Source organism: Gaeumannomyces tritici (assembly GCF_000145635.1).
Source record: "Gaeumannomyces tritici R3-111a-1 unplaced genomic scaffold supercont2.6, whole genome shotgun sequence".
NCBI lineage: Eukaryota > Fungi > Ascomycota > Sordariomycetes > Magnaporthales > Magnaporthaceae > Gaeumannomyces > Gaeumannomyces tritici.
The window spans coordinates 811,735-839,685 of NW_008804550.1; the positions used below are offsets into that span (position 1 = coordinate 811,735).

General features: G+C 58.5%; 14 protein-coding genes across 14 annotated transcripts; 7 read left to right on the plus strand and 7 right to left on the minus strand.

Moving 5' to 3' along the window:
* Positions 1-393: 393 nt before the first annotated feature.
* GGTG_10642 (hypothetical protein) lies at positions 394-948 on the plus strand (the record flags this gene model as incomplete). The annotated part of the gene is made up of 2 exons (XM_009228516.1): positions 394-608; positions 693-948. The coding sequence occupies 2 exons, from the start codon at positions 394-396 to the stop codon at positions 946-948; spliced, it is 471 nt and encodes a 156-aa protein (XP_009226780.1).
* Positions 949-2,622: 1,674 nt separating this feature from the next.
* Positions 2,623-3,250, plus strand: GGTG_10643 (hypothetical protein; the record flags this gene model as incomplete). Its single annotated transcript, XM_009228517.1, has 2 exons — positions 2,623-3,004; positions 3,132-3,250. The coding sequence occupies 2 exons, from the start codon at positions 2,623-2,625 to the stop codon at positions 3,248-3,250; spliced, it is 501 nt and encodes a 166-aa protein (XP_009226781.1).
* A 479-nt stretch (positions 3,251-3,729) lies between these two features.
* Positions 3,730-7,415, plus strand: GGTG_10644 (hypothetical protein). Its single transcript, XM_009228518.1, has 2 exons — positions 3,730-4,382; positions 4,492-7,415. Exon 2 carries the CDS (start codon positions 4,610-4,612, stop codon positions 7,184-7,186), a length of 2,577 nt encoding a protein of 858 aa, XP_009226782.1. The 5' UTR covers positions 3,730-4,382; positions 4,492-4,609; the 3' UTR covers positions 7,187-7,415.
* A 113-nt stretch (positions 7,416-7,528) lies between these two features.
* Positions 7,529-8,857, minus strand: GGTG_10645 (hypothetical protein). The gene is made up of 2 exons (XM_009228519.1): positions 8,313-8,857; positions 7,529-8,227 (listed from the first exon to the last, which is right to left on the minus strand). The coding sequence occupies exons 1-2, from the start codon at positions 8,678-8,680 to the stop codon at positions 7,636-7,638; spliced, it is 960 nt and encodes a 319-aa protein (XP_009226783.1). The 5' UTR covers positions 8,681-8,857; the 3' UTR covers positions 7,529-7,635.
* A 427-nt stretch (positions 8,858-9,284) lies between these two features.
* Positions 9,285-10,897, minus strand: GGTG_10646 (hypothetical protein). Its single transcript, XM_009228520.1, has 4 exons — positions 10,601-10,897; positions 10,132-10,507; positions 9,605-10,055; positions 9,285-9,513 (listed from the first exon to the last, which is right to left on the minus strand). Exons 1-4 carry the CDS (start codon positions 10,706-10,708, stop codon positions 9,462-9,464), a joined length of 987 nt encoding a protein of 328 aa, XP_009226784.1. The 5' UTR covers positions 10,709-10,897; the 3' UTR covers positions 9,285-9,461.
* A 476-nt stretch (positions 10,898-11,373) lies between these two features.
* On the minus strand, positions 11,374-11,670 carry GGTG_10647 (hypothetical protein; the record flags this gene model as incomplete). Its single annotated transcript, XM_009228521.1, has 1 exon — positions 11,374-11,670. One exon carries the CDS (start codon positions 11,668-11,670, stop codon positions 11,374-11,376), a length of 297 nt encoding a protein of 98 aa, XP_009226785.1.
* Positions 11,671-11,708: 38 nt separating this feature from the next.
* GGTG_10648 (alpha-galactosidase) lies at positions 11,709-13,595 on the plus strand. Its single transcript, XM_009228522.1, has 4 exons — positions 11,709-12,046; positions 12,144-12,800; positions 12,892-13,336; positions 13,403-13,595. Exons 1-4 carry the CDS (start codon positions 11,927-11,929, stop codon positions 13,405-13,407), a joined length of 1,227 nt encoding a protein of 408 aa, XP_009226786.1. The 5' UTR covers positions 11,709-11,926; the 3' UTR covers positions 13,408-13,595.
* Positions 13,440-14,840, minus strand: GGTG_10649 (hypothetical protein). The gene is made up of 2 exons (XM_009228523.1): positions 14,069-14,840; positions 13,440-13,925 (listed from the first exon to the last, which is right to left on the minus strand). The coding sequence occupies exons 1-2, from the start codon at positions 14,624-14,626 to the stop codon at positions 13,803-13,805; spliced, it is 681 nt and encodes a 226-aa protein (XP_009226787.1). The 5' UTR covers positions 14,627-14,840; the 3' UTR covers positions 13,440-13,802.
* Positions 14,841-14,973: 133 nt separating this feature from the next.
* Positions 14,974-15,415, plus strand: GGTG_10650 (hypothetical protein; the record flags this gene model as incomplete). Its single annotated transcript, XM_009228524.1, has 2 exons — positions 14,974-15,143; positions 15,202-15,415. The coding sequence occupies 2 exons, from the start codon at positions 14,974-14,976 to the stop codon at positions 15,413-15,415; spliced, it is 384 nt and encodes a 127-aa protein (XP_009226788.1).
* Positions 15,416-15,783: 368 nt separating this feature from the next.
* Positions 15,784-17,066, plus strand: GGTG_10651 (hypothetical protein; the record flags this gene model as incomplete). Its single annotated transcript, XM_009228525.1, has 3 exons — positions 15,784-16,425; positions 16,613-16,652; positions 16,915-17,066. 3 exons carry the CDS (start codon positions 15,784-15,786, stop codon positions 17,064-17,066), a joined length of 834 nt encoding a protein of 277 aa, XP_009226789.1.
* Positions 17,067-17,420: 354 nt separating this feature from the next.
* On the minus strand, positions 17,421-19,942 carry GGTG_10652 (proline permease). The gene is made up of 2 exons (XM_009228526.1): positions 19,239-19,942; positions 17,421-19,094 (listed from the first exon to the last, which is right to left on the minus strand). Exons 1-2 carry the CDS (start codon positions 19,441-19,443, stop codon positions 17,599-17,601), a joined length of 1,701 nt encoding a protein of 566 aa, XP_009226790.1. The 5' UTR covers positions 19,444-19,942; the 3' UTR covers positions 17,421-17,598.
* Positions 19,943-21,863: 1,921 nt separating this feature from the next.
* GGTG_10653 (hypothetical protein) lies at positions 21,864-22,763 on the minus strand (the record flags this gene model as incomplete). Its single annotated transcript, XM_009228527.1, has 3 exons — positions 21,864-22,176; positions 22,308-22,570; positions 22,617-22,763. The coding sequence occupies 3 exons, from the start codon at positions 22,761-22,763 to the stop codon at positions 21,864-21,866; spliced, it is 723 nt and encodes a 240-aa protein (XP_009226791.1).
* A 1,023-nt stretch (positions 22,764-23,786) lies between these two features.
* On the minus strand, positions 23,787-24,619 carry GGTG_10654 (hypothetical protein; the record flags this gene model as incomplete). Its single annotated transcript, XM_009228528.1, has 3 exons — positions 23,787-24,326; positions 24,412-24,549; positions 24,611-24,619. 3 exons carry the CDS (start codon positions 24,617-24,619, stop codon positions 23,787-23,789), a joined length of 687 nt encoding a protein of 228 aa, XP_009226792.1.
* A 773-nt stretch (positions 24,620-25,392) lies between these two features.
* On the plus strand, positions 25,393-27,700 carry GGTG_10655 (hypothetical protein). Its single transcript, XM_009228529.1, has 4 exons — positions 25,393-25,566; positions 25,623-25,781; positions 26,683-27,357; positions 27,458-27,700. Exons 1-4 carry the CDS (start codon positions 25,462-25,464, stop codon positions 27,524-27,526), a joined length of 1,008 nt encoding a protein of 335 aa, XP_009226793.1. The 5' UTR covers positions 25,393-25,461; the 3' UTR covers positions 27,527-27,700.
* Positions 27,701-27,951: the final 251 nt, after the last annotated feature.

Genomic DNA, 27,951 nt, shown 5'->3' on the forward strand with positions numbered 1-27,951 from the left:
TGATTATCTTGATGCAAAAGGCATTACTTATAGCCACAGTGACGTTTTTCGCTTTGCCGGAGTGTCGAAGCCTTCCGGATGGGCTCCTTTTTTTGTGGTGGTGGGGAATAAATTGCGGTCCAGACTTTTTTCCGGACACCGTGCATGTTTATTTTTGCTTTGCCCCCCTTTTGGTATGCCTGGAAGCGTCTTCCTCGGTCGGTGTAAACAAACTCCGTCCCCGCCCCCACATCGACGTCACCGACGCCCCGCCCTTCCCGTAGACCTCCCCCGAGATTGTGCTGGACGAAATCGAGGCTGGACCAATTCCCTTTTCTCTGATCGTTTCTCCGCGACAGGACCCATCAGACAAACAAACCATTCGTGCTTCACTCGTAGTGCCTAGCCGTTGCAATGTCGATGCCAAACCCCAACACCACCACCCGCAGGGTGTTCACCCAGTTCCTGGTCGAGAAGGAATGCCCCGACAACGCGGACCCCTACTACAAAAAGACGCACGACGATCTGAGGCGCCTGCTGGACCTGCTCGCCAAGCACGAGGGCATGAGCGCCAACATGGAGCAGACATTTATGACGCCCGCGGCCGACAAGAACAAGGTGTATTTCATGTAAGCATCCCTCCGTCGATTGCTGTCTCGGGATCCCCCGCTGTATGCAGGGCTGACTTGCCTGTCCCTTGTGCCGGGCTTCAGGTGGGATTTCGTCGGCAGGACCCTGGGCATGATGGCTGCCGTCCCACCGACGACCCCCAAGGCGAGCCTGGCCAGCAGCGCCATGTTCAAGGACATCATTGGTCGGACCGTGATGGCGGAGGTCCTGATCCGCGACACGACGGGAAAGCTGGACGACACCAACGAGCCCGCGCACAGGGGGAGCTACAGGCGCAACGTCGAGTTCGGGCCCGAAATCATTCAGGCTCTCGACGAGGCCAAGGTTGCAGAGAAGTGATTAAACGATTGATATTTCATTGTAAAGTCAACGCAGTACCCCAGCTGCAGTTACCAGCCTTTTGAGGACTTTTTTTTTTTTTTTTGAGGTCGTGCTCGTCTCAAACGCCCCCCACGCCGCAGAATTGACCCTTCTATTTCGTCACCCCCTCGCCGCTGAATCTGGATACCGCATGCACACCTACCAGATCGATATCCAAAACGAACTGTTATAGCCCCCATCATTCCAATTAAAATATTGTTGCGACAAGCGCACAGGACAGGCGCCAGACATCTCAAGACCGCAGGTCAATAAGGACCACATAGATGCTCCTTCAATGCCAAGCTTGACCTTGATCCCCCAGGCCCACCCGAGAGGCCGCTCCCCGAGCAGGGAGGGACCGCCCTTCCAAAACAGCGACTTCCGAAGGAGGCACTCACCCAGCAGCCAGCGAAACACTACAGGGGCTGGGCGAAAAATAAAGCATGGGCGACTGGGCCAACACCAAACATCCAGGCCCACACCAATACACCTCAAAACCTCGGCCGTGGTCCGTTCTCGTCAGCCACTAGTCTAAAGACACGCAGCCAAGGTAGGAAACCTGCAAGCTAGGCGAGGCCGAGACTCCCCCGCTCCGGCCGGGTATACACCTAGGCATACCCACGGCACCGTAGTCAGCTTAGCTCAGATGCCGTTTGCGAGACCTGCAGGCCGTAGGAAAGACTTTTCGCAGAGAAGCGCTGGTATTTGACACGACAGAAGCTTTTGTTTGCTAAAAAATAAACATGAAGCCACTCTCGAGACAACACATGCAGGTCGCGCGGGGGGGGGACTTGTAATTATAAATCATTCTGCGGCCGGCACAGGCCTTCAAATAAGTACCATGGTATTGATGCCACTGGCACCTCGCACGAAACCCGCAGTCAGATGTCTCGCTGCGAGACATCTGACTGCGGACCGGCATAAGTCAGCGTGCAACTCTCGGTCAGCAACGCTATGCTTCGCTAGCATCACACGGGGCCAGGATTGACTGCATGGGTTGTAGAGATTAAAAAGGATGGAGCTGGGCGATGTCTAGCCGAGTGGCCCGCGGCGAGATATTATTATATTGTGTTGTGACCAAAGCTTGGCTGTGGTTTCCTTGTGACGATGGACAATCACCAGAGGATCCGGCAACAGTCCTTTCAGTCCCATCAGTCAGATGGTTAAAGCGCCGTCTTCAACAACCGCTATGGGGAGTGCCACAGGCCTTGTTAAGTACGGCCTTAGGAGCCACACAGTCTTAAGGTCTGTACTTTGGTATCAACCGACGTGCTACTAGCCATGGGACATGCAGTAAGGGTGTAACACTTCGTTCCGCCTCACAAAGCAAAAAATCGGTGAATGAACCAACAGCGGTGGGAAGTAGGCAGTGATACGAAAAGAAAAGCATTCATCTTATGTAAGACAGGTTATTCTAGATACGTCGTGGGCAGTACTACGCTATTGGTAGACGACTCTTCTGTATATTAACAGATTGAAACAGGTAAACCCATTACGCTTTTGGAAGGCCGCAAGATATATAAAGCCCCGATCAACCCTGATTGCCGACTCGGTATTTCCGAAACCAGCAGCCACCAGTGCCTGCAACACTTGACTAACTTGACTCCTTCATCTTCATTTCCTGACACTTTCACCCGCCAGCCAAACATCAACATGCATCTCCTCACTGCCGCCGTTGCCACCCTCGGACTTGCCGGGACCTCCCTGGCCATCCCCACCCTGGTCGCCCGTGACAAGTCCTCGGCTGTCGTCGACGCCGCCCAGGCGCCCCTGCCGACGCTGCTCCTCAGCGAGCTCCTGGCTGGCACCGCCCTTACCCCCGGGGGCTCCACGCTCATAGTCACCAACGAAACCTCCACCTTCCCCCCCGCCAGCCGCCGCGGCAACTCGTGGCACCTGACGACCTACACCGGGACCTCGTGCGAGGGCGATTGGCTCGGCTGGTCCTGGGCCGACGGCGTCGGCGCCTCGTGCGTCGTCAACGACAAAAGGGACTGGCACTCGCTCCGTGTCGATAACTTTGGTAGCTGCAGCAGTACGTCCTTTCCCTGAGCCCCAATTTTCCCTGCTGTCGAGGCTCCTTTTTCGCCATCTTCCGCCCCCCAAGATCCCGTGTTTTTTCTGGGGATTACGACTAACTCTAGGCTCTTCATCCTTGGCAGCCACGTTTTTCACAGGCCATGGCTGCGGAGGCGACTGGGCGGAGGTCATCAACGGCAACTGCATGGGCTGGCCTCAGGCCGAACCCATCCGCTCTGTCCGGGTGACCTGCCCCAAGTAAGCCAAAAACGAAACAAAGGTAGTACCCTACTACGAGGTCATTTGGGAATGTAGGGGCGGGGATATCGTTGGTTTTTTTAAACAAGCCAACAGTCGGGTTGCGTCGTCTGCAAGCACAGACAGATATGTGTTCGGTGTAGTCACTCATTTAAATCAAATGGAGGCCTAGCCTCCATATTTTATCTCTATCCTCGCGTTGCAGTGATCCAATGCCCACCTACCGTAGGTATTTTTGGGCCCAAATCTCTGGGTAGTCGTTTGCTTTCAAGCCCTACGGATGGGGATCTCGCTCGGTGGATCCTATCAAGCCCCAACTTACCCAGGGCCTTGCTCTGCTGTTGGCGCTGGGCCGATTGCATCGCGGCTCTGCTGACAGACAGCCCCACCATGTGGCACCATGGCTTTCTGTGCGCGGCAAGCACTTTTGTGTCCTTGGTTGATTTCCTGTCCCACCTTTTGCTCCCCCCATCATCCATCCATCATCTCGTCCAAAGCTCGACTCCTCCCACACTGCCACCCCATCGGCGCACAAATGGATCCCCTTTCCATCACCACGGGCGTCGCTGCCCTTTTCGGCACCTGCCTCAATATCGTCGAAAAGGTCGACGCCATCAGGGAAGCGGGTGCGAGCTCCCGCGCGGCCATGGTGCGGTTCGAAACGGACAAACTCCTGCTCGCCCAGTGGGGCAAGGAGGTCGGCATTGAGGATGGCGTGCTGCTGCCAACGCACCATGAATCCCTGGACGACCCCGCAGTTGCCGCAATGGTCACCGATATTCTGGGCAATATCAGCGATATATGCCTAACGATCGACAGCTCCCTCAAAGGCCTTGCTTACAGGCCTGTAAAGCCCACCAAGGTCGTGAACGGGGACCTTGGTCCTGGCCTCGAATCCCTTCGGCGGGCGCCCCACGATGACCTTGCCAAGGGGGGGCTAGTGTCTGGGAATGGGAGCTCAGCAAAAGGCAGCACGTCGAAGATGGCCAAGGTGGGCTGGGCACTTGGCGGCCAGGCCCGGGTTGCGCCAAAGCTCGACCAACTGGGGAACCTAATCAAGAGTCTGTTTAAAGTCGTGCCTATTTCCGATTCGGCGCTTCGGAAAGCATTGGAATATCTGCAAAAGCAGCGAGAAAGTAAGGGTCGCTTTATTTTTTCCGCATTATTATTCCGTCTGCGGTGTGTGTAAAGCAAGAAGCAAATTGTTCCGAACTATAAATGCCTGTTGCTAATTTTCCACCGCAGGCTACTTCATCTCACAGCCCTGTGTCTTCGCTATCTCGCGACAAAATGCGTATGGGATACGGGGCTTTTGCTGGGAGAGAGGGAGGTGCTCAGAGCACTGATTGCACTCGCTGTGGACATGCTGGGTGCTCTGGGGCGGCAGCCCGAAAATCAAGCTGTCCCGGCACTGATTGCTGACATGGTGCACAAGATTCTCGATCCGCGCAAAGGCATCTGGTCATCGCTCCATCCACATGTCTGGAGGCTTTTTCAGCACCACAGATCAACGTCTAGAATCGCAAAACTGTGGTACAGGGAGTCGCTAGGAGGGAGCGACAGCGGCCAAGGAATGATAGGAGATAATGCCCTATGCTTCGCAGCCTGGATAGGCCGCGATGCTCTGCGACACATCAGTACAGAAGCCAAGATCCCTATTAATACATCGACCCAGGATGGGTGGACTGCCTTGCACATTGCGTGCATGCGGGAGGGGGGAGGCGAATCTCTCGTCAAGCTGCTCGTCGAATGTGGTGCCGACGTCAACGCCCAGACCACTACTAATGGCGACACTGCGCTGATGGTGGCCACGTACAAGGGGCGTGTGGGGGAGGCGAGGCTGCTGTTGGATGCTGGGGCGAAGCTTCTTCGGACCAAGCGAGGCGGCTACACGCCCTTGCTTTCGGCCACGATGGGCGGTTACGTGGAGCTCGTACGGCTTCTGCTCGATCGAGGAGCCGACCTGGCGGTGACAAACGTCTGGAAAGAAACGGCATTGCATTTGGCATACCTTGAACAACGTAACGACGTTGCCGCTTTGCTGTTGGATCGGGGAGCGGACGTCACCAAGCGTTGTTCGTCCGGCAACGTGCCGCTTCATCGTGCCCTCTGGAGAGGCCAAGAATTATGGAGCCCACTACTTGAAAAGGCCGCCGGCATTGGAATGTTGGAGGTCAACACGTCCAATACCATCGGAGAGACGCTTCTTCATGCGGCGATACTTGGGGCGAACCCCGCGAGCAGTTTTGCAGGCAGCGCGGCAGAGGCGCTACTCGACTTGGGCGCGGACGTCGAGGCAAAATCGGACACGGGGAACACTGCGCTCACCCTTGCCGCGGCCCGTTTTGGCACCGAGTGGCTGCAGGGTCTGCTAGACAGAGGAGCAAAGGTCGACGCGCCAGGGGGCAGGGGCCGAACCCCGTTGCATGCGGCTTTGCTGTGCGGCAACACCGCGTCCGCAAGCCTGTTTCTGGCACGAGGAGCTGATCTTGCCCTTAAAGATGGTGATGGGTGTGTTGCCGGCCATTTCGCTGCGAAGTCCAATAAAGGAGCCTGCTTGCGCCTTGTGCTACAGCAAGGGGCGGATATCAACGCCAAAACAAACTTGGGAGAGCCCCTGCTGTTTTTCGGGATTTCCTCTGGAGCTACCGAATGTGTGGAAATCTTGCTCAGCTCAGGGGCGACCCTCGCAGATGTGGATTCAGATCAGAATTCTGTGCTCCATTGTGCATGCTACTACAGCCAAGTGGACTGCTTCCAGCTCCTTGTCGAGAAAGGGGCCAATCCCATGGCTCTTAACAATGCTCAAAACACCCCTGCACACGTTGCCGCCTGCGAGGACAGCCCAGGCTGCCTGCGACGTCTGGTAAACTTGGGGGTCGACATATTAGCAAGAAATGATCATGGTCGAACGCCAATCTTGGGCGCGTGCGAGGATGGCAGCGCCGACTGCCTAAAGCTCCTCATGGACGCTGGTGCAGACATCCAGGTTCAGGATAAGAATGGCTACACTCCGGTTTCCCTCGCGGCTGCGGGGGGTCATGGCGGGTGTTTGGAGATGCTCCTGAAGGCCGGGGCGGACTGCAATGTGGTCCAACGCAGTGGCCACCCGGCAATTACCTATGCAGCCCGGGGTGGGCATGACGCTTGCTTGAAGCTGCTGCTCGACTACGGGGCTGATGTCACGGTGGCGTACTCCGCAGGCTGGACGGCGGCGCACCAAGCCGCCGACGCCTGCCAGCTCGGCTGCCTCGAGCTCTTGCTGGACGCCGGGGCCGACTACAGCGCCGTGACCCTTGTCAACAGCGAGTCCGTGGTCCACATGGCACTGTCCTCCGGCAGCCCCGCCGCGCTCGAGCTGCTGCTGGGCCGCGGTGCCGACCCCTTCACCCTGGACGGCGTCGGCAACAACCTGCTCGGCCGTCTCTGCAACATACCGCCAGGGCGCAAGGGCTCCGTGGACCAGCTGCTCGACCTCCTGCTCACCCGTGGCCTCGACGCCCTCCACCGCAACGCCTACGGCATGACGCCGCTCGCCGTCGCGGTTGCGCACGGGGAGGAGGCCATGGCCAAGAGACTCCTCGCCGCCACCGAGGGCACCTTCGACCTGCCCGACGGCTTCGGCCGCACGCTGCTCTGGTGGGTCCGGCGCGCGGGCGGCCAAGTCGGCGGCCTTGTCGACATCCTGCAGCGCGAGGCCGACAGGCGGGGGGTTACGCTGCCGCAGCCAGAGGCGGAAGTCGAAGTTGGCGGACAGTACGAGGCTGCCACCATCCCGGGTTCTTACTGCGACGTTTGTACCCTTCATATGCACTCGGGTCAGGCTGGCTACCAATGTCCTGTCTGCTGGGGTGGGTACTTTGTCATGTGCCGCGAGTGCTATGACCTTGGAGGGCGCTGTCTGGAGGGATACCACGTCGCCAACGAGCTAACTTTTTGAGCAACCAAAAAGCGGGCGAGTGGTTGCCCTACTAATAGAAATTGGCGTTTCGAGGAGGATCCGGGCGAGAAACATCGGTTGAGGAAATTTCTCACATCTACAAGGAAGCACACTGCATTCCGGCGTTGGATTAGCGCTATTCAATCAGGAAATCACAAGCAAGCCGTATGGTTGCTGGCATGACCTCCCGGTCACTAGGTAGCGGTGGACGGGGCCTCCTAATCCCACCCAGCTCCATGAGGAGCAATACCGCTGCCCTCCCCGGTGGTCTTGAGGGATCTCTATGCACGAGCCTTCACGTACAAAACAACAGGGGCAGGTGCTGGAACGGTTTTCCTGCTCTCATTGAGGAAGGCGCACGCGAAATGCACCCTTTTGACATACGTACATACATCTCCTTCTCGGCGACGTTACCATTCCACCTTGATCCCCCCATCACGGCCTCGACCTCAAGGGTTGACATACGGCGGCTGGATCTTGTTCCAGCCGTCGGCCTCGGTGATGTTCAGACCTTCCAGTTCCACGTCCTGGAAGATGCGCAGGTTGAGCGGCTGCCAGTCTCGCTTGTCGGCCATGTACGCGCGCAGCCCCTCGGGCAGGGCGGCAAACTCGTCGTCGGTCGAAATGTCGAGCCGGTTGGCGACGTAGACGCCGCAGCGGCGGCAAAAGACCTGCGAGCCCAGGCGCACGTGGTAGGCGCCCACGGCCTTGGAGAAGGCGTCCCCGCGCGGGTCGTCGCCGCCGCCGCGCGCCTTGATCACGACCTGGCCCCGGTTCGGATAGATCCACGTGGCGCCGGTGCGCTGGCACAGCGAGCAGTTGCACTCGACGATGGCGCGCGCCGGGTCCTGCTCGAAGTCGGCGGCGCGATCCTGGTCGAACGGCTTGGGGACGCGGAGCGCCACGCGCACGTCGCCGCAGTGGCAGCTGCCGTGGTAGAGCTTGCCGCCCGAGGGCTCATCGTCGAAGCGGGTGGCCGGCTCGGGCATGTCGTCGTACGGGGGCGGGACGTACTCGGGCTTGTACGAGACGCCGTTGTATCTGGGGGCAGATGTTAGAGGAGGAGCGGCGGGGGGAAATAAAAAGAAGTATTCGCATTCTGCCGCCACGGAGAAACCTCGCTCACTTATTCTTGGCCATTTTCCACAGGTCGAGCGGCCCCTGGACGGCGCGGGCGTTGATGGCGGTGAAGCCGGGCATCTTGGTGTAGGTGCCAAGGACGGCGGTGCCGCAGTTGGAGCAGAACATGTGCGACAGCAAGGCCGGGTCGAACTTGTAGACGGTGAGGTCCTTTTCGATGTCGCCCTTGACGACCTTGAAGTCGGCGTCGGGCACAATGGCGAAGGCGTAGTTCTTCTTGATGCAGATGCTGCAGTTGCAGACCTTGACCTCCTTGATCTCGGGGATGAAGGCCTCGAAGACGAAGGCGCCGCAGTGGCAGTTGCCCCTGTACGTCTGCTTCTCCTCAGCCGAGACAGGGCTGGGCTCGGCCATGGCGGGCAAGGGCGGAGTGCTGGGAGTTGGATGAGGGAAGTGGCGAATGGGGCTGGAATTTGGAGGGCCGATGAGTGTGGTGTTCCTCAGGACTTGAATACCTAAAATTTAAGCCTACTACCCGTGTTTTATAGGCGGTCCGTCGCACAAAGCTGATAGCACCGAGCGCAAAGCCGCAGACCCATTCACGCCGTCTTACACTCCGTCTTCCCAGACCCCCGGCCCAGCCAAAGCATCCCCCCCAGGCGGTGTGGAGCCAGAGCCACCAATGGGGAGTCTCTTTCATTGACCCGAAGGGCGTCTCCAGGGTTTTGGCACCAGCCGCTGAGCCACACTGCACAGTCGGCAGTCGGCGCAGGAAAGCGAGCCAATTGAGGCCGTGGTGTCACCCAGGCGATTGCACAAGCCGCGTGGGGGAGGATGCAGGCCATCAGGCAACAGCATCGCTGGGTCGTTCACGGCGCATCTAGCTCCTGCTAGGCTCGGCCGACAAAGGAGTTAATGCCGACGTGTCCTGATGGGACATCTGGGAGGCATCTAGCTGATTATTGAACAAGCCGGTTTGGAGGACACATCGCCTTGGTTACATCCCATTGGGATGGGGCTGCGGAGTCTCAATGTTCGATAATCCTTAATGCATATATCTAGCTGGTCTTGCCGTGCCCCTCCAACCCCGCTGATAACATCCACATACATATGCACCTCGCCCAGCCCTACCCCCCCCACATCGACTTGCGGTCACCGCCGTCAATACCACTCGTCATCCTCCGTCTCGGGACACTCAGGCGCGGTTGCAGGCGCCGCCCGTGATGCACGAACGCTCGGCCGCGGTGCTGTGATAGGCCACAGGTTAGCTCTAAATACTCGCAAAACCCCACCGAAAAAGAATAGAAACAGCAGCAAGAAGGAGCACCATCCACATACATGGGCACGACGTATCCGTGGCGGTAGCGGTTACCCAGGTTGATGCCCGTCGACGGCGTCCACTGGCCGCCGGTGATGTTGGTCGTCTCAAAGGGCTTGTACCCGGCGCCACGCGTGTAGTCGTCGATGAACATGTGCCACTTTTTGGGGTTCTGGTTGTCCTGGAACACGAGCGGGCCCTCGCCCGCCGGCAGGCCCTGCCCGATGCGCTGCGCGACCACGGACCAGGGCCCGTTGAGGCTGGTGGCGCGCGCCTGCTCGATCAGCTGGCCGGGCCCGTTCTTGGAGACGCGGTAGAAGGTGTTGGTCGACTTGTCCGTGGCGATGGTGGTGTCCATGCCGGCGCCGCGCAGGAACTTGTGCGCCGGCGTGAAGGTCTTGAAGTCGGTCGTGTACGACCCCATGATGTACCAGCCGTCGCCCTTGAGGTTGCATGTCCAGAAGACGAGGTCTACGGGGGCGGTTGTTTTTCGTCGTCAATTCTAGACATCACATGCCAGGGGGAGAGAGAGGGGGTAAGCTCTTACACCGCGACGTCGCCGGGTCCCAGATGGCGTCGGGCGCCCAGGTCATGCCGGCGTTGCTGGGGCTGACGATGCGGAGGGCGGAAGAGGTCCAGGTCTTGAGGTTGGTCGACTCCCAGACGACGAGGCCCTTGGACCCGCTCTCGGTGAAGTTGTTGCCGGCCCAGCCGAGGCCGTTGACCTTGAGGTCCGTGGCCACGATCCAGTACTTGGACCCGTCCTGGCTGCGGATCAGGGACGGGTCGCGGACGCCGCGAGTGCCGACGTTGGACGTCAGCACGGGCTGGCCGCCGTCGACGTTGGTCCACGAGCCCGGGTTGTTGTTGTTGGACACGGACATGTAGATCTGCTCGCCATTGGAGGTGCCTTCGCCGGTGAACTGTTGAGTGTTTGTTAGAAAGTGTTTGTTGGCCAGTGTCTGCGTGGTAGAGCCTCTTCCTCGTAGGATAGCATGGGGCACATGAATACCTACGTAGACGAAGAGGTAGTCGGTATAAGTCGACTGTCGCTCCTTCAGCACGCTGGGCGCGGCTGCAGCCAAGGCCGAGAGGGCAGTGAGCAGCGCTACAGTGAGCCTCATGTTGACGGATGTAGGAGTGATGCGGCTAGGGGTTGGTGGTGTGACAGGACTATCCTCCAAGCCAAGAGCGGCCGAGTAGGGTTACATATACGCCCGCCGACGTCGCATTACAACTCTTTTATGTTTAGGACCCACGTTTTTCCACGCGCGCCCTCTCGGCTCCGGGTGCCTCTTGCGCATGTTGGAATCCATGTCCCGGCGCTCGGTCTGCAGGTGCCGAACTGGCGCGCCAATCCGCTGGCCGGGACGACTACGGTGGTGGATCTCATGGCATCGTCCGAGGAGGAGGCGGCGAGACAGGCGTCGCCAGGTCGGGTATACCTGCTGGGCAGACCAGGGGCAACACCATGTCTTGGGATCCTTGGTCGGCACTTGACCTGTCAGTCCGCCACCATCGCTAAGGTGCCAAGCACCGTCCCCACTCCCAGGAGTCTGGAGAAAAGCGCGGCCACCAATCATGACGCACCCCCCGGCCTAAACCGGCCCAAACCAGCGCCTTCCCACTCCAAGTCAGATCAAAGGACAAACCCACTCCGGCGGAAATTTCCCCAACGACACCTCAGCGTCACAGCAAAGCACAGCAAGGTGTCAGCCCGGATGCGGACTGCGACCTCCGCTCTGGATCATGACCGTTGCTCCCGGCGCCGGCCCCTCACAAACACCCTTCACAATACCCACGACCAATGCGGAGAAGTCGCCTCTTGGGCCCTGATGCGGGGTGCGGCAGCACTTTTGCACCAATCGTCGGCTCTGGCCGCGGTCCACAGAAGGATGAAGCGATCTATATCCCCTGAACCCAGACTAGACACCACCTCGCCCTGCAATGTAGCCCAGACAATACTGCTCGACAATCCGGTCGGCCACGAGTAATGAGGCGCTGTGTCTCGATCGCCGTTACAGCCGCACCATTCACTCTTTGGTTCTGTCGCAGCCGTCGCCACAAATCCCGGCGGGAGTCGCATCTGGGCATTGCCATTGCCCCGCAACGCGCGGGAAGCGACGGCGGCAAAGTCAACGACAGCGGCTGAATGCAGGCCGAGGAGGGTGGTGGCGGGGAGACCAAGAGCCGTCTCATCATGTATAATTAGGGTCGCGGGCCCGCTTTCAGCACCAATCCTCCGACTCTTCCTCCCCATCCCGACACCCCGTCTCGAGGACCTCTGAGCCGCCGCACCGTCCTACTCGCTGCTTTTTGCATTCTTTGTCTCAACTACAAAGATGACCTTCAAGAACACTCTTTTCGTCGCGGCGCTGCTCGCCCTGGCCGAGGCCGAGCCGATCCAGAAGCGCCTCGAGAATGGGCTTGGTCGCAAGCCAGCCCTTGGGTGGAACAGCTGGGTAAGAAAGCCAAGAGACTTTGAAAGCTGCCAATGAGACGGCCAGCGTCAGAAAAACCTCGGCGCTTCATTCTACTAACAAGCGAAAACCCTCATAGAACGTGGCCCAGTGCAACTCGGCCACGGCCAAGTACGCGCTCGACACGGCCAACCTGTTCGTGTCGCTCGGCCTCAAGGACCTGGGCTACGAGTACGTCAACATCGACGACTGCTGGAGCACCATGAACCGCAACGGCTCGGGCTACCTGGTCGCCGACCCCAACAAGTGGCCGCAGGGCGTCAAGCCCGTCGTCGACAAGATCCACTCCATGGGCCTCAAGTTCGGCCTCTACGGCTGCGCCGGCACAAAGACCTGCGGCGGCTACCCGGGGTCCTGGGGCCACGAGACGGAGGACGCCAAGCTCCTCGCGTCCTGGGGGGTCGACCTGTGGAAGCACGACAACTGCTTCACGCCCTGCGAGGGCAACCCCTGGCCGCAGACGTGCTGGGGCAAGAAGGCGGGCGGCCACACGCAGGAGTGGTTCGGCAAGATGAGGGACGCGCTCATGTCGGTGCGCAACCAGAAGAGCATCTACTTCTCCATGTGCCAGTGGGGCGTCGACAACGTCTGGACCTGGGGCAAAGACTACGGCAACGCCTGGCGCATGTCCAACGACAACTGGAACGACTGGGCCTCGGTCGTGCGCATCGCCTCAACCGCCGGCACCATTGCCCAGTACGCGGGGCCCGGCGGCTTTAACGATCTGGACATGATGGTGTGTTTTTTCCCGCTCGGTTGACCACTGTGTTGTTTGTTTGTTAAAAGTTGCTGACTCTTGCATGTCCTTCCTTTCTCCCCGCCCGCAGCAACTCGGCAACGGCAAGCTCACGGCCGCCCAGGAGCGTACCCACATGGGCCTCTGGGCCATCGCCAAGTCGCCCATCATTCTAGGCAACGACCTGTCCAAGATCTCCCAGGCCACCCTGTCCCTGGTCCGGAACAAGGGCCTGATCGGCATCAACCAGGACTCGCTCGGCAAGGCCGCCGGCTACTTCCGCCCGCCCGGCAAGCCCGCGCCCGTTAACGGCCAGATCTACAACTACTGGGCCGGCCAGTTGAGCGACGGCGTCGTCGTCGCCCTCGTCTCGCCAGGCCGCGCCCAGACCCTGTCAGTCGACCTCAAGGACGTGCCCAACCTCGGCTCCGGCAACTGGCGCTGGACCGAGATGTTCTCGGGCCGCACCGGCACTGGCACCAGCGTTTCGGCCAGCCTGGCCACCGACGACATTGCCGTGTACAAGGTCACCAAAGGTTCGTTGCGTCCATCCCTCGATTAGCTATGCGGATCTATGCTCACGGACTTTTTTTCTACAACAGCGTAAATACTGCTTCCGGCCACAAACCGGTATGACTTGGGCAGTCAAATCCTTTCTGTTGCAGGATAGGTATCCGCGCACAGTGGTTTCGTCAGAAGGGCCACAGGGCACGCGAGATGATGGAACGAAAAATGAAAATAAAGTGTCCTCTTGCCTATTGCCACACTCGCAAAATACTGTATTACTGTAAACACCCTGACAACGCTACTACCACTAACATTATGAGGCATCCGGGGTCTCGGACTTGATGCTCTGGGGAGCGAAACATCGTCGAGCGTATAGGCCCTAGTACATTACCAGGTAGGTATGACGCTCACCAGCCCATCATAGCCGCCGTGATTGTCTTTGGGTATCGACTGATGGACACACCCCCACTCTCTCGCTGCTCTCGTCTTGTCCTCTCAGGCCAGCAGCAGAGCCCCTCCAGCCAGGACAGCGGCACCCCCTGCCAGTGCGGCATTTTGCGTAGCACGCGGCAGGCCGGCGCCTGCTGTCGGTCGCGTGCTGATAGGCCCCTGGGGAATCTACCCAAGTGCCAAGATCGTCAGCTCGAGCCTTTACTAAGTCTACCCGTGTCCAGCCCCAGGGAAGTACTTGGACTGCAACCGACACAGGAAACGCATAATAACAAGAAGAAGAAGAAAAAACAGAAAAGGCAAGGACTTACAGTCCCTTCCACGATAACGACAGGAACCTGCGTGGCCCTTATGCTCCCCGGCGTAAACGTCCCCGAGGTCGTCGCAGTCGTCGTTATGGAGTCGTCCTTGGAGCTGTGCGTCGAGGACCAGGCCCCGGTGCACGTCGCCGACGACCGCGCCGTGTCGAGGAAGCACGTCGCCTTCATGCCGAACTGCTGGGTGGCCATCAGCTCGCCGTTGTGGCTCGAGGCGCCGGCGTAGCCGATCTCGTACGCGATCCTCTGGTTGGTCGGGGTATCGTTCGCCAGCATGTCTATGACCCTGACATCGTCCCACCAGTCCCGCAGATAGCCCCTCTGGTTGAACGGCACCTGGCCGGGCTGGGTCATGTAGTAGGTCGTGGCGATGCTGTGGCCCCGCACCGTCGCCGTCATCATCGGCGGCAGGCTGGTCAAGGGGCCCGCCGGGACGAACCAGACGCTGGTGGTGGCCCCCTTTACCGACTCGGTGGTGCTGGCGGTGGTCCTCTGTGCCGAGGCGGAGCCGAGTATGGCCTGGAGGAGGAGGAGCTTTGCGTTAAGCCTCATTTTTTTTAGACTTCGACTTCTGCCTGCTGGTGGCCAGTTCAAGAGCGCAATCTACGTGTGCTTGTGCTCGGGTTGGGACTTGTTGATCCGTGTACTGTTTTCGAGGATGGCATGGCGTCGCTAGCGTTTATATATCGGCCTCGATACCCAGTAAGGCCCGCCGCTAGTCGGCGCTTCTATAATAGCTGCCTCCCTCACGGCAGCAGGAGCTGACGCCGAGACTTTGGTCGCCCTGTTATGTCCACTTATAGGCAATGATATAAGCTGACGACAAGGCATCCCATTGGCCATTTCACGCACGACAACCCTGGTGGCCCCATTCCACCCCCCTGCGCTCCGGGCTCAAAATGCGAGATCGCATCGCGGCAGAGTCCGAAATGCTCATTTCTCTGGGCGCGAATTCGGCAGGCACCCGACAAAAGCGCAGCTATCAATCCAGCCAATGCCAACTGGAACCGAAGTGGCCCCAGAACAGCGACTCGCACGGGATTAAGCAACCGCTGCTTAATCCCGATGGGTGAGTTCGATGTGGAAATCGTGAGGAGGCGGGCGGTCTTACAGTGAAGGAGTGCTAGCCCGTGCACGCTCTGGCTGCCTGCCAGAGTCCTCGCTATCCTCCTCGATGATGTCGCGCGCGTGCCCGACGCCGGCCCGGAAAGTGGATCACAGTCGCTGGCTGCTGCGGCTAGCTGCAGACAAAACACACGTGGCTGGAATATTGTTGCGCAATCGGGTCCAGTGTGGACGTGGACGACATCCCGCGCACCCGTCGGGAGTCTTTTCGGCTAGAAACGGGAGTAACCGTAGGACACCTGCCTCTTGGGACGGTCGGGTGGTTGGACATGGATCTAGTCAAAATGCCGGCCACGAATATAGAGGTCAGTTCGACTTTGCATGTCGTCGCCAAGTACCTACATTTCGCCCTGCCAGCTTGGCTCGGCTAATGTTGGCCCCATTAGCAAAAATGCCCTGTCGACGTGGATTTCATATGCGGATCACGTGACGAGGCCTTTCAATGTCCAGACCCCATTTCTACAGGTCTCCACCCTACCACAGGCTAAACATACAAACCACGAGCCACTTCAGCTACGAGGTCACACATCCCGGATACTGCTATTTACGATCATCTTACCCATTCTCTAATATCTTGATGCAATATGCCCACGCCCGCTTCACTCCCCACAATCGTGTCCTCGGCGAAGAGGCTTCAAATCTTCCTCTCCTCCATCACCCCTCGAAGCACTCTATACCTAGATATTGAGGGAAAGGACCTTGGCCGCCGCGGGACGCTCAACATCATCACCGCTCTCATCCACCCCCGGAAGCAGGCGAGCCTCATCGACGTCCAGAAGCTCGGCAAGGCCGCCTTCACCACCGCAAACGGAGCCGGCGCCACGCTCAAGAGCATCCTGGAGGACCAAAGCGTCCCCAAGTACTTCTGGGACGTGCGGACCGACGCCGTCGCGCTCTGGGCGCACCACCAGGTCCGCCTTGCCGGCGTCATGGACGTGCAGCTGCTCGAGAAGGCGGCGCGGCGGCGCGGCGGCAGCAACACGGACTTTATAGGGCTCCGTAACGCCGTGAAGAACGACCTGGACCTTCCCCGGGCCCTGCTGGGCAGCTGGCTACAGAACAAACAGCACGCCGCTGCTCTCTTCAGAGCTCGCCAAGACATCTTCTCGCTCCGACCTCTGCGCAAAAAGGTCAAGCGTTATTGCGTCGACGACGTCGAACACCTGCCCGCGCTTGCGGAGCGCTATGTCGACAGGCTCGACGCCCAGGGGCTAGAGCGCGTCCGGGTGAGGAGCGCAGGGCGTGTCGACAGGGCGTGTGACCCAAGCCCCGTCGGCCGCAATCCGAGGAGAAGATCGGCCCGGGGCGCTGAGAGAAGCATGGGGCACCTGCCGCGAGACCAACTGACAGGTTTGTTTCGCCGTACAACCCCCTCCCATCTCCTCCCGATGATTGACCGTTTCATTTTTGTAGAAACGTGAAAGGAGCGGCTCACGGGGGAAAAAAAATACCGGTAAGGCGAGCCGACCTCCGGGAAAGGTTGCCACCTGAAACAATGCTGCCCTCGGAATCACTGTCCTCGCTTTGTTCATGGGTGTTTGGCGCATGGTGAGAGAAGGTTCTGCTGTGATCCAAGCGCCATGGAGATGCACCTGTAGCGTTCCTGATCGCATGCCAACCCGCTTCCTCGCAGCTAGGCCAAAACAGCCACGTCAAAGTCGTACGGCATTGGCCGTGCTGGCATTAGAAAGCTAACACCACCTCCCTCCGTGAAGCCATCATCCTTCTCGAGGAGTGGCTAGCCTCCCTCCTGCGATGGCTTTACCACCCTAGCAGGTACTGCGAAGCTCCATACAACACCCACAAGCCCCAAGGACAGCGTAAAACCCTCACTGTCACCAGTATTTGCTTGCATCTTCCCGGCTGATGGTGTCACCGCCAGCTTAAAGCATCGCGCAAAATAAAGCCCTGGAACGGGCCTGTCGAACCTTTCCAGGCCGCGCCAGGAAGCTCCAGGTTCGAACAAGGGCTGTACTGCTAACATACCAATTCGAAAGAGATAAAAAAAAAACACACGCTCAAATCGGACTTCCTCTTCTTGCTGCCCTTCTACGCTGTATTCTCGGGGCAAGTCCAGGCATGGGTAAAATAACAGGAAAACCGAAAAAAATACCTACTACCGCAATGTGAAACCACAGGACCTAAAGGACACCCTGTTCTTGTGGCCTTGTGGCGTGAGCTAGACGGATCTTTGTGGTGTTTCTCAGCTTTCCATTTCCTGGGCTCAAGGGGTAATGGGCGAGACGACTTCCTTCGTGGAACGGATACCCAAGATTGGTAATTGATGATTTAAATGAGAAAACTGAATTGGGGAGCGCTATACCAAAACAGAAATGACTAGACGGAAATACCGTTCAAGCGGGGAGACATTTTCCATGGAACTCTCCTGCACTTTCCCTCTACCACATCTTCTCCCAGGTCCTCCGCAGGAAACTCATCTCGGCCAGACGTGCCTTGACGTTCTCCTGGATGCCGCCCTCCTCCCAGTGCCTGCACTCCTCGTCCACCTCCTTCTTGCCCGAGATCAGGTCGGCGTCGGCTGGGTTGACGAAGCTGGTCTTCTTGAAGACCTTGTAGCCTACAAACATGATGGTGCCAAAGGGGAAGGCAAAGTAGGCTGTGATGAAGTCACGGTATGAAAACGGCGAGAAGGTGTCGAAGCCGACAAACAGCACGGCCGTGCAGCCCAGGACGAGGGCCAAGTAGCTCGTGTAAGGGGTGAAGGGGGCCAGGTAGGGCAAAGTGGCCGGGTCCATGCCCTGGGCGTTGCGGGCGCGGTAGAAGCCGATGTAGGCGATCATCATCATGGTGTAGGTCATGATGAGGGCCGTGGTGGTCAGGTCGACAAACCAGAAGAAGACGGTGACGGCCGAGTCGGAAGCGACAAGGAAGGTGATGCACGCAATGAGCGAGACGGCACCGACAGACCAGATAGGCACGCCGTCCTTGGTGCACTTGAGGAAGATCTTGGGTGCCTGGTTGTCGCGCGCCAGGCCGTACAGCGTGCGGCTGGCCGAGTAGAGGTAGGCGTTGCCGCACGACCAGCCCGACAACATGATGGCGGCGTTGATGACGTGGGGAAGGACGCTGATGCCCATACGCTCGATGCCGACCACCCAAGGGCTGGAGAAGGCGCCAGGCTTCCTGTTCTTGATGGCGTCGAGGAGACCGGGGTCGACGGAGCTGCAAATGATGCCGACGCAGAGGACGCCGATGACGTAGAATCCAACCAGGCGGTAGAAAACAAGGCTGGCAACTCGGGGGATGGTGTAGCGCGGGTTCTGGATCTCACCGGCCGCGAGGGCGATCATGTCGGGGCCGGCAATGGTGAATCCGGCGTAGATGACAACCTTCCACCAGCCCAGGAAGTTACCGGTGGCGCCCTCAGCGACGTAGGGGTGGATGTAGTTGCCGTTGCCCCAGCTGCGGAACCCGTAGGCATCACCCTGCGGGTTGCCACCGGCCATGGTGATGACGGTGATTAGGATGAGGCCGAAAAGAAGCAGGACTTTGGTGGACGCCATGATGAACTCGGCCTCGCCGTACCACTTAACGGCAACCACGTTGACGATGATGCACGAGAACATGGCAACAGCGATCCAGGCGGCAGGGTTCGTTTTTGGATCCCAATACTGGATGATGGTCGCGATGGCCGAGTATTCCGTACAGACAAGCATGACGCCAGCGAAGAAGTAGGTCCAACCCATGGCAAAGCCGAGGGCCGGGTCGACGAAGCGGCTCGCGAGCTCGAAAATGGAGCCGCGGATGGGCAGGTAGGCGCACATCTCGGCGACGCATAGGTTGAGCGGCCAGATGAAGAGAAGTCCCCAGAACATGTAGCCAAGCACGAGCGACAGCGGCCCGGCCTTGGTAAGTACGCCACCGATTCCGATCCCTGTTCAGGAGTTATTTTTTGTCAGCAAATCAGAACTTCCGAAAGCTCGGATCGGCTACCGATATGGCGCTGCAGATAAGCGGCTGCCCACATCGCGGGGACAGGCGCGTGGGGGAGTGTCGGGGAAGAGGGTGCTCAGCTTACAGAGTCCCGTTCCAATCGAGCCACCAATGGCCATGAGCTGCACGTGGCGAGGGCTCAAGCCGCGCTTGGTCTCGCCGTACGTAGTGGCGATGCCCGCGCCGCCATCGCTGGAGATAACGCCGCCGGCCTGGATGTCGGAGGGGGCACTGCCGCTGGGGGAGCGGCCCAGGCCGATTGTTTTTTCGTCGGGCGGAGCGGCGCCCATGGTTGCTGCTGCGACGGGGAGCCGTGGGAGCCTAGTCTGGTCTAGCGGCAGGGACTCCTCGAGGTATCTCCGGGCAGGGAATGGCGGGGGATGGCGAGGAGGGCAAGGGAGGACATCGGGGAGCGGCGAGATGGGCAGGGCGGGGATGAGGCAGCGTATTTATGGCCGCTGGCGCGGTGGCTATCTTGCCCAATCTCGCCGATCCCCGCTCGACGGCTGCGTGTAGTTGACTCGGGCAGGCCGGGTCGCCGCAGTCATCCTCGGACCTTGTCAGGGCGCCAGGGCGTTGGGGCAGCACGCGCGAACGGCTCGCTGCTACCTGGATGTCCCCTCCACCACCAGGCGGCGGGTGCCATTGGGCCACGGCGCTGGAGCAGGACCCGCATCGCGCTCGTCTCTGGGTGAAAATTAGGGGGCAAATGGGCGACGATAAGGACCAGACGGGGCGCGGGTGAAGCAAGCATGAAGCCCGCTCGTCAGCGCGGGCGTGCGGGTGTGCTCCAGTGCCCGTATCTCAAGGGGCCCCGCTCCTCGGTTTAGGTTATCTGCGGGCAAGTCCAGCGACGCGTGCACCACCACGTCCAGCACCGTGCAGACCTGTCCATTTCCCCGGCCTCGCTGCGTGGGGAGCACGTTGGTCGGATGGCTCCTGCCAGGCAGGTCCATGACTCGGGTGCTAGCGGCGCTTGCCATTTCCAATCTTTGCCTGTTGCGACACCGAGGCCTTCCTTCCATGACGGATGGAACATGGAGGGCATTGATTCCATGGTTCGATACCCCAACATTTGCCCTCTGCTCTACCCCATATCCATTACGTACAGAGTTGCCAGCCAAATCTAGAGTAAAAGCGTGCCACGACTCCGGAGCCCGGTTTTCGGCTGCTGCTAGGCCCGCGCCCACGTCGCCGTCCCCGACCTGCCCCGACAAACAAATTGCTGATCGTCTCCATCGCCGCCCCTGCCCCGCTCCGCTGCTTGAGCTTCGCCCAGGTTGCCGGTCGGTGGAGACCCAAGACGCCCCGGTTTTACGCTTGTACTTTCCTGATTTGACCTTTTCTCCTGGACCATATCCTTCGGCTCCTCTCTGCCGTCCGCTGTCTCTGCGCAAGCATGCAACGTCCGTTGCTAGGCTCAACCTTGACGCCCCAGATATCGCCCTCCCCGCAACATTACGGCTCCATTGGGGTACGCGAGGCACGCGACGAGGACCCCGGATGATGACTGGGCAGCAAGTCACAGGCTTTATGGTCCGTCCGGCTCGTGTCCGAGAACCGGCGCGACTTTTTTTTATCAAGTTCCTGGGCGTCTCCAATTTCCCGCATGGGGCCACTTTTCCTTGTCTACCCCAGATCCGGCGAGATATGGACTTCCCTGCAGATGCATCACCAGCTGAAAGAACTTGTCAAGATATCAACACCATGACGCAACCCAGTACACGTCTTGGGGTGAGTCGACACGTGCGCATCGTTCGATTGTCTTTTCCATCTCCCGAGCGCTATCTTGTATCTCTCGGCGGGGCCGGATAGAAGGATAGGACTCCACTGGGATGCCAGACAAAGCCGATACTAGTCCATATACAGAGCAGCCGCCGCCACGCGCCTCGGCGTACTTGCTCAGCAAACACAGAGCAAAGAGCCGCATTCGTGCTCCAGGTTGGACATTCCTAATAGGGAAGTGGACCTGTGTCAACCAACGACTTTGGTCTGGCCCCTGACATATCCAAGGACCACGTGCCAACCTTCGGCCTGGCCCCTTGGTTGTGTTGGCCATTTTCAGGTCCACTGGTAGGCACCCGACATCAACGCAATGCCGTTAAGTACCCTTGACATGCCGATCGCCATGATGGGAGTAAATGTCCAAAATTTGATGGACGAGAAAAGAAAATCGGCCGTCGACACGGGAACAGCACTCGAGCAGATGGGCACTACCGATTGATACATTTTCCTGCCCGCCGTGACACTCAACCTGTATCTTGATATAGTGCTTCTACCGCGGCCAGGGACAGGAGAAAGTAATGGGTTAGACCATAGATCCGGCTCCAAATTAGAACACAAGCAATTGGAAATATTACAGGGAGGGAAAAAGAGCTCGATTGATACCAAATATCTCCAAGGCTAGGATGTCAAGCAAGCCGAGCACGGCTGCTGCTTGGGTCCTCGCCCGGCGTTCTTGCGAACGATGCTGGGGCCGCCGACATCTCTCCCGCCACTCGCTACCAACGAGGACTGTCTGACCTCTGGCGACAAAATAGGCGCCTCGACGCATCAAGGTGAACAGGCCGGGCCGCATACAATGCGAGGGACGGCAGATCAGGGAAAACGGATACAAAGAAAGACTCAGATCGTGACCAATAAAGAAACCTGTCGTTCATACATTTTAGGAGCTGGTGTGCCGTCACCTTACCATGCCGTGGCATAGCATTCAGTGTCCTTCTCCGCGTCGCGCCAGTTGGAAGCCCCATCCATCGGCGGCCATCTGTCGCGTGGTGGCAACAGCCTGCACGGGGGCCATATTTACAGCATTTGCGTGCAAAAGAGGCTTGATCTCGATCCCACGGCCGGACACGGCGCGGCTGGAGGAGGTCTCCGGGTGATGTCCAGCGGGCCCTGCCTCGCGATTTGCGCGTGACCTTGCCCCGGCGCCATATGTCTCCCACGGACCGGCTACCCGCTTGTGTTCCCTCCATTGTCTAACTGTGCCACTATGGCAACCATGTGCGCTGTTCGCGGAATCGCTGGCGCTCTTCTGTCGGGGTGATGTCAATCCAGAGAGCATGCCAATTCTCCGGTTACACATAGGCATCCCGGGTCCCGATCCTCCCTGCGTAGATTGCGTCAAACGCCGTGCGTCTGCACTTTTCCCTACGGCTTCGGTTCGTGCGCCTGCGGAGGATTTGAATGAGTTGCCCTGCTGTTAATAACGAGATAGTTCGTGGCGGCTTGGAGCGCCGCCTGCTCCCCTGCCACGGCCTCATCAAGCACCGCGGCGCCGCCGCCGCCCGGACGCTGTCGTCGATCGACCTCGTGTTCACCATCCCACCGCAGCTCACCCATCACCCGTGCCCGTAGGCCCTCCGCAACGCCCTCCAGGCCGGCGACATGCCCGCCCGCGCCAGCCTGTCCGCCGTCCTGGGCGTGGCGCGCCAGCTCGCTGGGCCGTCAGCTTCCTGCGCACGCGCGACTTTGTGCACAAGAACGTGCGGCCCGAGGCCGCCCTCTTGCTCGGTCCGGGACCGGGCGCCGCCGCCGGGGGGTGGCGGGGCAGCGGCGAGGTGTAGATCACCGCGTGCCTGGTCGGGTTCGACTCGTTCGGGGGCGCCATATCGCACACGGCCAGGAAGGACGACGGCGACTGGCGGAGTAACCTGTACCGGCACCCGTCGCGGCAGGGCCCGCTGGCGCAGGACAGCTACATTATGCAATACGACGTGTATAGCCTAGGCGTGTGTCTGCTGGAGCTGGGGTCCGGCGGGAGCTTCGTCGAGTATTCGGAGGTGGCCAATGGGCAGTAGCAGTAGTTTCACGTGCGTCCTAGCGGCTGTCTGTTGGACGTCACAACCACCGGCGAAGGTGTGACGGACAAACGGTGCGAGATAGGGTCTATTGTGTATTGAGCTAGATCTCTGAAAGAGAAGGGAGGACGGGCACAGGGCCGAGGGCCCTGTGCCCTCCTTATATACAGCAGCCCCCTCTCTTGTAGGCGCGGTACTCGCTACCGCACCCCCGTCATTGCCGACGAGTGCTCGGCAAGCATCTACCCTGTGCGGCACCGGTGCTCCGCACCGGTGCCCGTGCAGATCGTCCGAACAAGGCCTGGAACAGTGTGCCGGCCCTTGGTGATAGCCTCCTTTGTGACAGAAGGTCTTGGGTCTATTCTCGGCGCCGGATGTCCAATCTGGCGACGTCGGGCTCAAGGACCACCCGGTGCGGCTGGCAAACGCGCGTCTGCCCGCCCGGATGGGCGACCTGTATACCGCTGTCGTAGTTACCTGCCTCATGTGTCGACCAAGACAATGGCGATTTTGGTGACGAGGAGGATACGCGTGACGACGATAGGATCCTTATTGGGATGCGCTTCATCGAGGGGGTGTTTATTTGGCTCAACAACATCTCCGTTTGATAATCTAGTTGTTGGCTAGAGCACAAGATGGGGGCCGACGCCGTGACTTTCTGTGCTATTCCCCCCTCATTTCCTCCGAGCACAGGACATTCGTGTGCCCATGTTGGTCGCAAGCGCCTCTGGACCTCACCTGCGTCACCCGCACTACTACTGACTGCTAGTGTCAAGTGCCCTTCCCATCCTCCCATGGAAATCACCCCATTCTACTCTTTTCTTCTTCCGCTCTTACCAGCCTGCCCCCTTGCGTCTCGGAAATCCTCTCATTTTGGATTCCTTCCAGTGCTTCTGGGCATCACGCCAGGCCTTGCGCCTGTTTTCCTGAGCGAGGCAATCCTTCTTTCTGCTCTCCTGCGCCGCCTGCCTCAAGGCCACCTCCCGGGCCTCCCTCTCCGTCTTCCTGCGGACATTTCTGATCGCTATGTTCTTCTTCTTCCTCTCGCGCTTGGTGAGCTTCTTAGGGTGGTCAAGGCCCACGTCGCAGGCGCCCTTTAACTGCGCGACCCAGAACTCCATCTTGTTCACCTTGCGCGAGAGGCGCCTGATTATCTCGCGGCCTGCCTTTATGTCGGCCTTGAAGAATTCCAGCTGGGTGGTGACCTCGACAGTGCGGCGCGCCAAAGCCGCCTCCACCTTGTCGGTGCGCGCCCCAACGCGGAGAGCGCGCTTCTCGAGCTCGGCATGGCGCTTCTCGAGCTCGGCAAGGCGCTTTTCGAGCTCGTCATTTTTATTTGCGAGGCTGCTGCGTCCAGCCCTATTCTTTGGGATCTGCTGACGCAGGAGCGTTAGAGCTGTCGTTTGAACTGGGAACGCAAGTATACCCGAACGGGAAGCAGAACAAGTAGAACTTTACCTCAATCCCTTCCTTGCCAGTCTCGCATGCGCCACTTTGAACATTTGCCAGTCTTGTGGCTTCTCTCTCCTTGCGCCTCCTCTCCCTCTTCTCGCGCCTCATCTGTATCTTTTTCACTCTCGCCGCGTCGTTCCTGGTCTGGACTGGATATTAGGATTCGCCCAGCGCTTTGGACTCTATAAAGGAACAATGTGCTTACGGTCTCCATGATGTTGCAAGAATTGGTGACTGCTTTCTGGTGCGAGTGGTTGGCTGCTTGCCTCTGCGAGAAAAGCTTGGTTGTAGACTAATCATAGATCGACAACGGCCGCTCTGGAAGGGAAGATTCCAGATAGCTGGCGTAAGAAATTTTGAACAAAACTTAGGCATTCAATCAGTCACAGTAATGCATCCCCACTGGGAGACTTGGGATGAAATGTGGGGCATAGGAATTCTAAAGTCCAAGGTGCAATTCGAATTAGGCCCAACGCGCCTTCCTCAACAACAGGGCACCCTGATCTGCAGGCTGTCTTCTTGAAATTGCCGCCGCCTTTATCCCGACCTCTGCTGGCCTTTTCCTCCCGCATCTCCATCGCCATCTTAACCTTCTGTCGAATTGGATTCCATTCGACTTTTTCCATTTTCCAGTCCCCCGCCTACTCGGTAAGTACTTTTTGATTTTCTACGTTTTTATTTTCCAGGTTGCGTTTTCTTTCCCTAAACTTTGCTTTCCCATTCTTATTTTTGCTTCTGGCTTTTATTTTCGAGTTTCTCTCCTTTGTGTCTTTTGTCCCTTCCCACTTCCTTGTTTCTTTGTTTATCTCTCCCCAGATTTCTCTCACCTGCCCCTCACCTCGCTCTCATTGTCTTTCAAACCTCAATATTTGGGACTTTGTGCGTGGTCAAAGCGCCCACAACAAGAAAAAATTGCCCAAATTGGAAAAAAGTTTTCACCCGAGCCCCACTTAGCAACCCTCAACCACTTTTTATCTTCCTTCCAACTTTTTCTTTCCCGGCTTGTTCCTCCTCTCAATTAACAAACCAATCCAACCCATTACAAGCATACCCAAAATGCCATTCCTCAAGGCCGAGGCCGCGATCCGGCGCTTCCAAGCGCAGCACAATCTCCCAATCCGTGGTGCTGAGGTCTTGGACGACACCGAGGCCATCTACGATGTAAGTCTGTCTACTCCTCTACTTCTGCAAGAGCAACTCTGATAACTTCCAACCAGGACGGCCCGCTCGGTCCCCAAGTCGCCGACCGTCAGCCCGTCGCCGCGCACGATGGCGACAGCGACGAGGTCGACGCTGACGACAATCACGACGACGCCGATGCCGAAATGGCAGAGCTCGCAGACGAGATCCGACTGAAGGAACTGCGAGAGGAATTCGTAAGTCCAGCCATTCCATTTGGTTCAATCCAGAAACACGCTTTCTATACTCTTCCACCCCACTCCCGCCTTTCCATCTTGGAGTCTTTCCGCTCTTCTGCATCCTATCCTGCCATTGGGGCACCTTCGTCCCTGTCAAAGGTCGTGGCGTGGGCGCGTGCGATATCCTGCGAACATTCGGGACTCTGTTGGCCTCTCGCCTCTCTGTCTGTCTGTCTGTTCAATGGATAAGCCCATCTGGATCTACCTACTTGCCTGGTAGATATCCCGCCACGACATCGCCGTTCGAGTAGTTGGGGGGCCCAGGGCACACCGCTACGAGGCGTTAGGCACGAAGAACCCCTGCTATCCCCACGCGAGACCCCGGCCCGTCTCGCCCCCGACGGTGTAACTACCTGACAAGCACGACCCGGGTGTCACCAACCCCCTGCTGCGATGCGGCCTGGAGGGAAGAAGAAGCATCGGCAGATCATGGTCCATCTCCCATTTTGGCAGGGAGCCTCTGGATCATGGGAAGTCTAGGTCCATTGTCACCTTGGCAGACAATTTGGATTTCAGACAGTGGTACTCCTTTGGAGTACCCGCTCGATGTGGATCTTCCCGAGAACATCTGTCTATCATGCCCACATGGTTAGGGGCGATTGAGCCGACGCCTTGGCAAGACAGAGCACCTCAGGGGGTCCGTCGTCGTTCTTGTCGGGTATGAGTGCACAACACACCGGAAGGAAGCACGCCAGCTCCACCGGGCCCAGTATGCGGTGTCAAAGCCGGTGCTGGAGGGATATGCGGGAGTGGATGCAAAAGAGCAGGAGGATTCCCACGACAATCACAGACTGCGCGCTTTCCTTTGGACTTACTCAGTAGGATCTCCCTGCTGACTGGACTGTATTCGCCGATGAAGCAGGCTGGCCGTGCAGCCCCCACACAAGAAGAGCTCAACGAGGCTACAGAGGATGTCGAGACTAGAGAGTTCATTCGAGCCGAGCGAGTCGCGCAGCTTGAGGACGCCGTGAAGACTTTGAAGGACATCGGACAGCAGGACAGCATCATCGGCAAAGGGCTCACTGCATCTCTCGATCTCGCCAAGCATCGCGATATTGAGCAGCGCCGCAAATTCAATAAGATGAAGCGAGAGCTGCGGACGTGGATGTATACGGCTTTGGATGACATGTTCAAACCATCCATCGAAGCCAGCCATACAAGGATGCACGAAATCATGCTCGCGGCCATTCCAGGACTCGGTCCGGTCTTCGATGATATGCTCGAGGACATAAAGTCGAATGAGGACCAGCTCGAGGACCAGCTCGTGGCCCGGTTCTCCGAGAGGGCCAATAATCTGCGCGCCGAGGTGTCCGAGATTGCCAAGAATATGCGCGCCGAGGTGCGCGCCGAGATGTCCGAGATGTCCGAGATCGTCAAGAATATGCGCGCCGAGATGCAGGTCGAGCTGCGTCAGACGGGAGCGGGCGACTCTCAGCGCCTCGCGACCCTGGAGAACAGGGTGGCGCTCCTGGTCCACCGTGAGGGCCGCAACGGCCGCCGCCTCGAGAATATCAATGAGGCCATTGATCGCAAGGTTTGTCAAGCCAGTCGCGCTCGCTTCAATCTTCCCATTACCCCTTCGATATGTCTCTGGTTAAGCTAACTTTACTTTGCTTTGCGTGATCGAATAATAGCTCGACCGGTTTGAGAGGAAGCTGGACAGCATCGAGAGGAGGCTGGACAGCTTGGAGAGGAAGGCGTGATGGGCCTGGTGGTGGGCTGACATGGCATAGCTGAGGAAAAGACTATGGATGGCAGTATTGGGAGGAAAGCCCAGATAGGAGCTTTTGGAATGTGCAAAATAGCTTGGGCCATTAGTCGCTGATAGGCATTTCACATTCCAGCATTTGCAATCCCAATCCCAGAATTTGAGCAGACTCGTGATTTGAATGCATTTTTCGTTGATACGATCGTGATGATGAAAACGGAACATTGAGTGTTCTTATTTCTGGTTCTTTTCTTCTTGCCTTTCCTCTCGCTCTTCCTGCATACAAAAACGACCATCACACGAAATTCACAGTTCTTGATCCAGGGACTGTATATGGTCGACGTTTTGTCAGGTCTGAGAAGTGAGGGCAGCAGAGAAGGTGCTCCATGGAACTGCTGGCTTTGGTTTTGAGGTGCCAGG

Excerpts from the sequence above, each read along its gene's own strand:
- GGTG_10644 (XM_009228518.1), top strand. The coding sequence starts at position 4,610 with ATGCTGGGTGCTCTGGGGCGGCAGCCCGAAAATCAAGCTGTCCCGGCA.
- GGTG_10645 (XM_009228519.1), bottom strand. The coding sequence starts at position 8,680 with ATGGCCGAGCCCAGCCCTGTCTCGGCTGAGGAGAAGCAGACGTACAGG. Across the intron at positions 8,228-8,312 it reads TGGAAAATGGCCAAGAATAA|ATACAACGGCGTCTCGTACA; the intron begins GTGAGCGAGGTT and ends ATCTGCCCCCAG.
- GGTG_10646 (XM_009228520.1), bottom strand. The coding sequence starts at position 10,708 with ATGAGGCTCACTGTAGCGCTGCTCACTGCCCTCTCGGCCTTGGCTGCA. Across the intron at positions 10,508-10,600 it reads CCGACTACCTCTTCGTCTAC|TTCACCGGCGAAGGCACCTC; the intron begins GTAGGTATTCAT and ends AACACTCAACAG. Across the intron at positions 10,056-10,131 it reads GGACCCGGCGACGTCGCGGT|ACCTCGTCTTCTGGACATGC; the intron begins GTAAGAGCTTAC and ends CCGCCCCCGTAG.
- GGTG_10648 (XM_009228522.1), top strand. The coding sequence starts at position 11,927 with ATGACCTTCAAGAACACTCTTTTCGTCGCGGCGCTGCTCGCCCTGGCC. Across the intron at positions 12,047-12,143 it reads CCCTTGGGTGGAACAGCTGG|AACGTGGCCCAGTGCAACTC; the intron begins GTAAGAAAGCCA and ends AAACCCTCATAG. Across the intron at positions 12,801-12,891 it reads TTAACGATCTGGACATGATG|CAACTCGGCAACGGCAAGCT; the intron begins GTGTGTTTTTTC and ends CCCCGCCCGCAG.
- GGTG_10649 (XM_009228523.1), bottom strand. The coding sequence starts at position 14,626 with ATGAGGCTTAACGCAAAGCTCCTCCTCCTCCAGGCCATACTCGGCTCC. Across the intron at positions 13,926-14,068 it reads TCGTTATCGTGGAAGGGACT|ATTCCCCAGGGGCCTATCAG; the intron begins GTAAGTCCTTGC and ends GCACTTGGGTAG.
- GGTG_10652 (XM_009228526.1), bottom strand. The coding sequence starts at position 19,443 with ATGGGCGCCGCTCCGCCCGACGAAAAAACAATCGGCCTGGGCCGCTCC. Across the intron at positions 19,095-19,238 it reads CTCGATTGGAACGGGACTCT|GGATCGGAATCGGTGGCGTA; the intron begins GTAAGCTGAGCA and ends ACTCCTGAACAG.
- GGTG_10655 (XM_009228529.1), top strand. The coding sequence starts at position 25,462 with ATGCCATTCCTCAAGGCCGAGGCCGCGATCCGGCGCTTCCAAGCGCAG. Across the intron at positions 25,567-25,622 it reads ACACCGAGGCCATCTACGAT|GACGGCCCGCTCGGTCCCCA; the intron begins GTAAGTCTGTCT and ends ACTTCCAACCAG. Across the intron at positions 25,782-26,682 it reads AGGAACTGCGAGAGGAATTC|CAGGCTGGCCGTGCAGCCCC; the intron begins GTAAGTCCAGCC and ends TCGCCGATGAAG.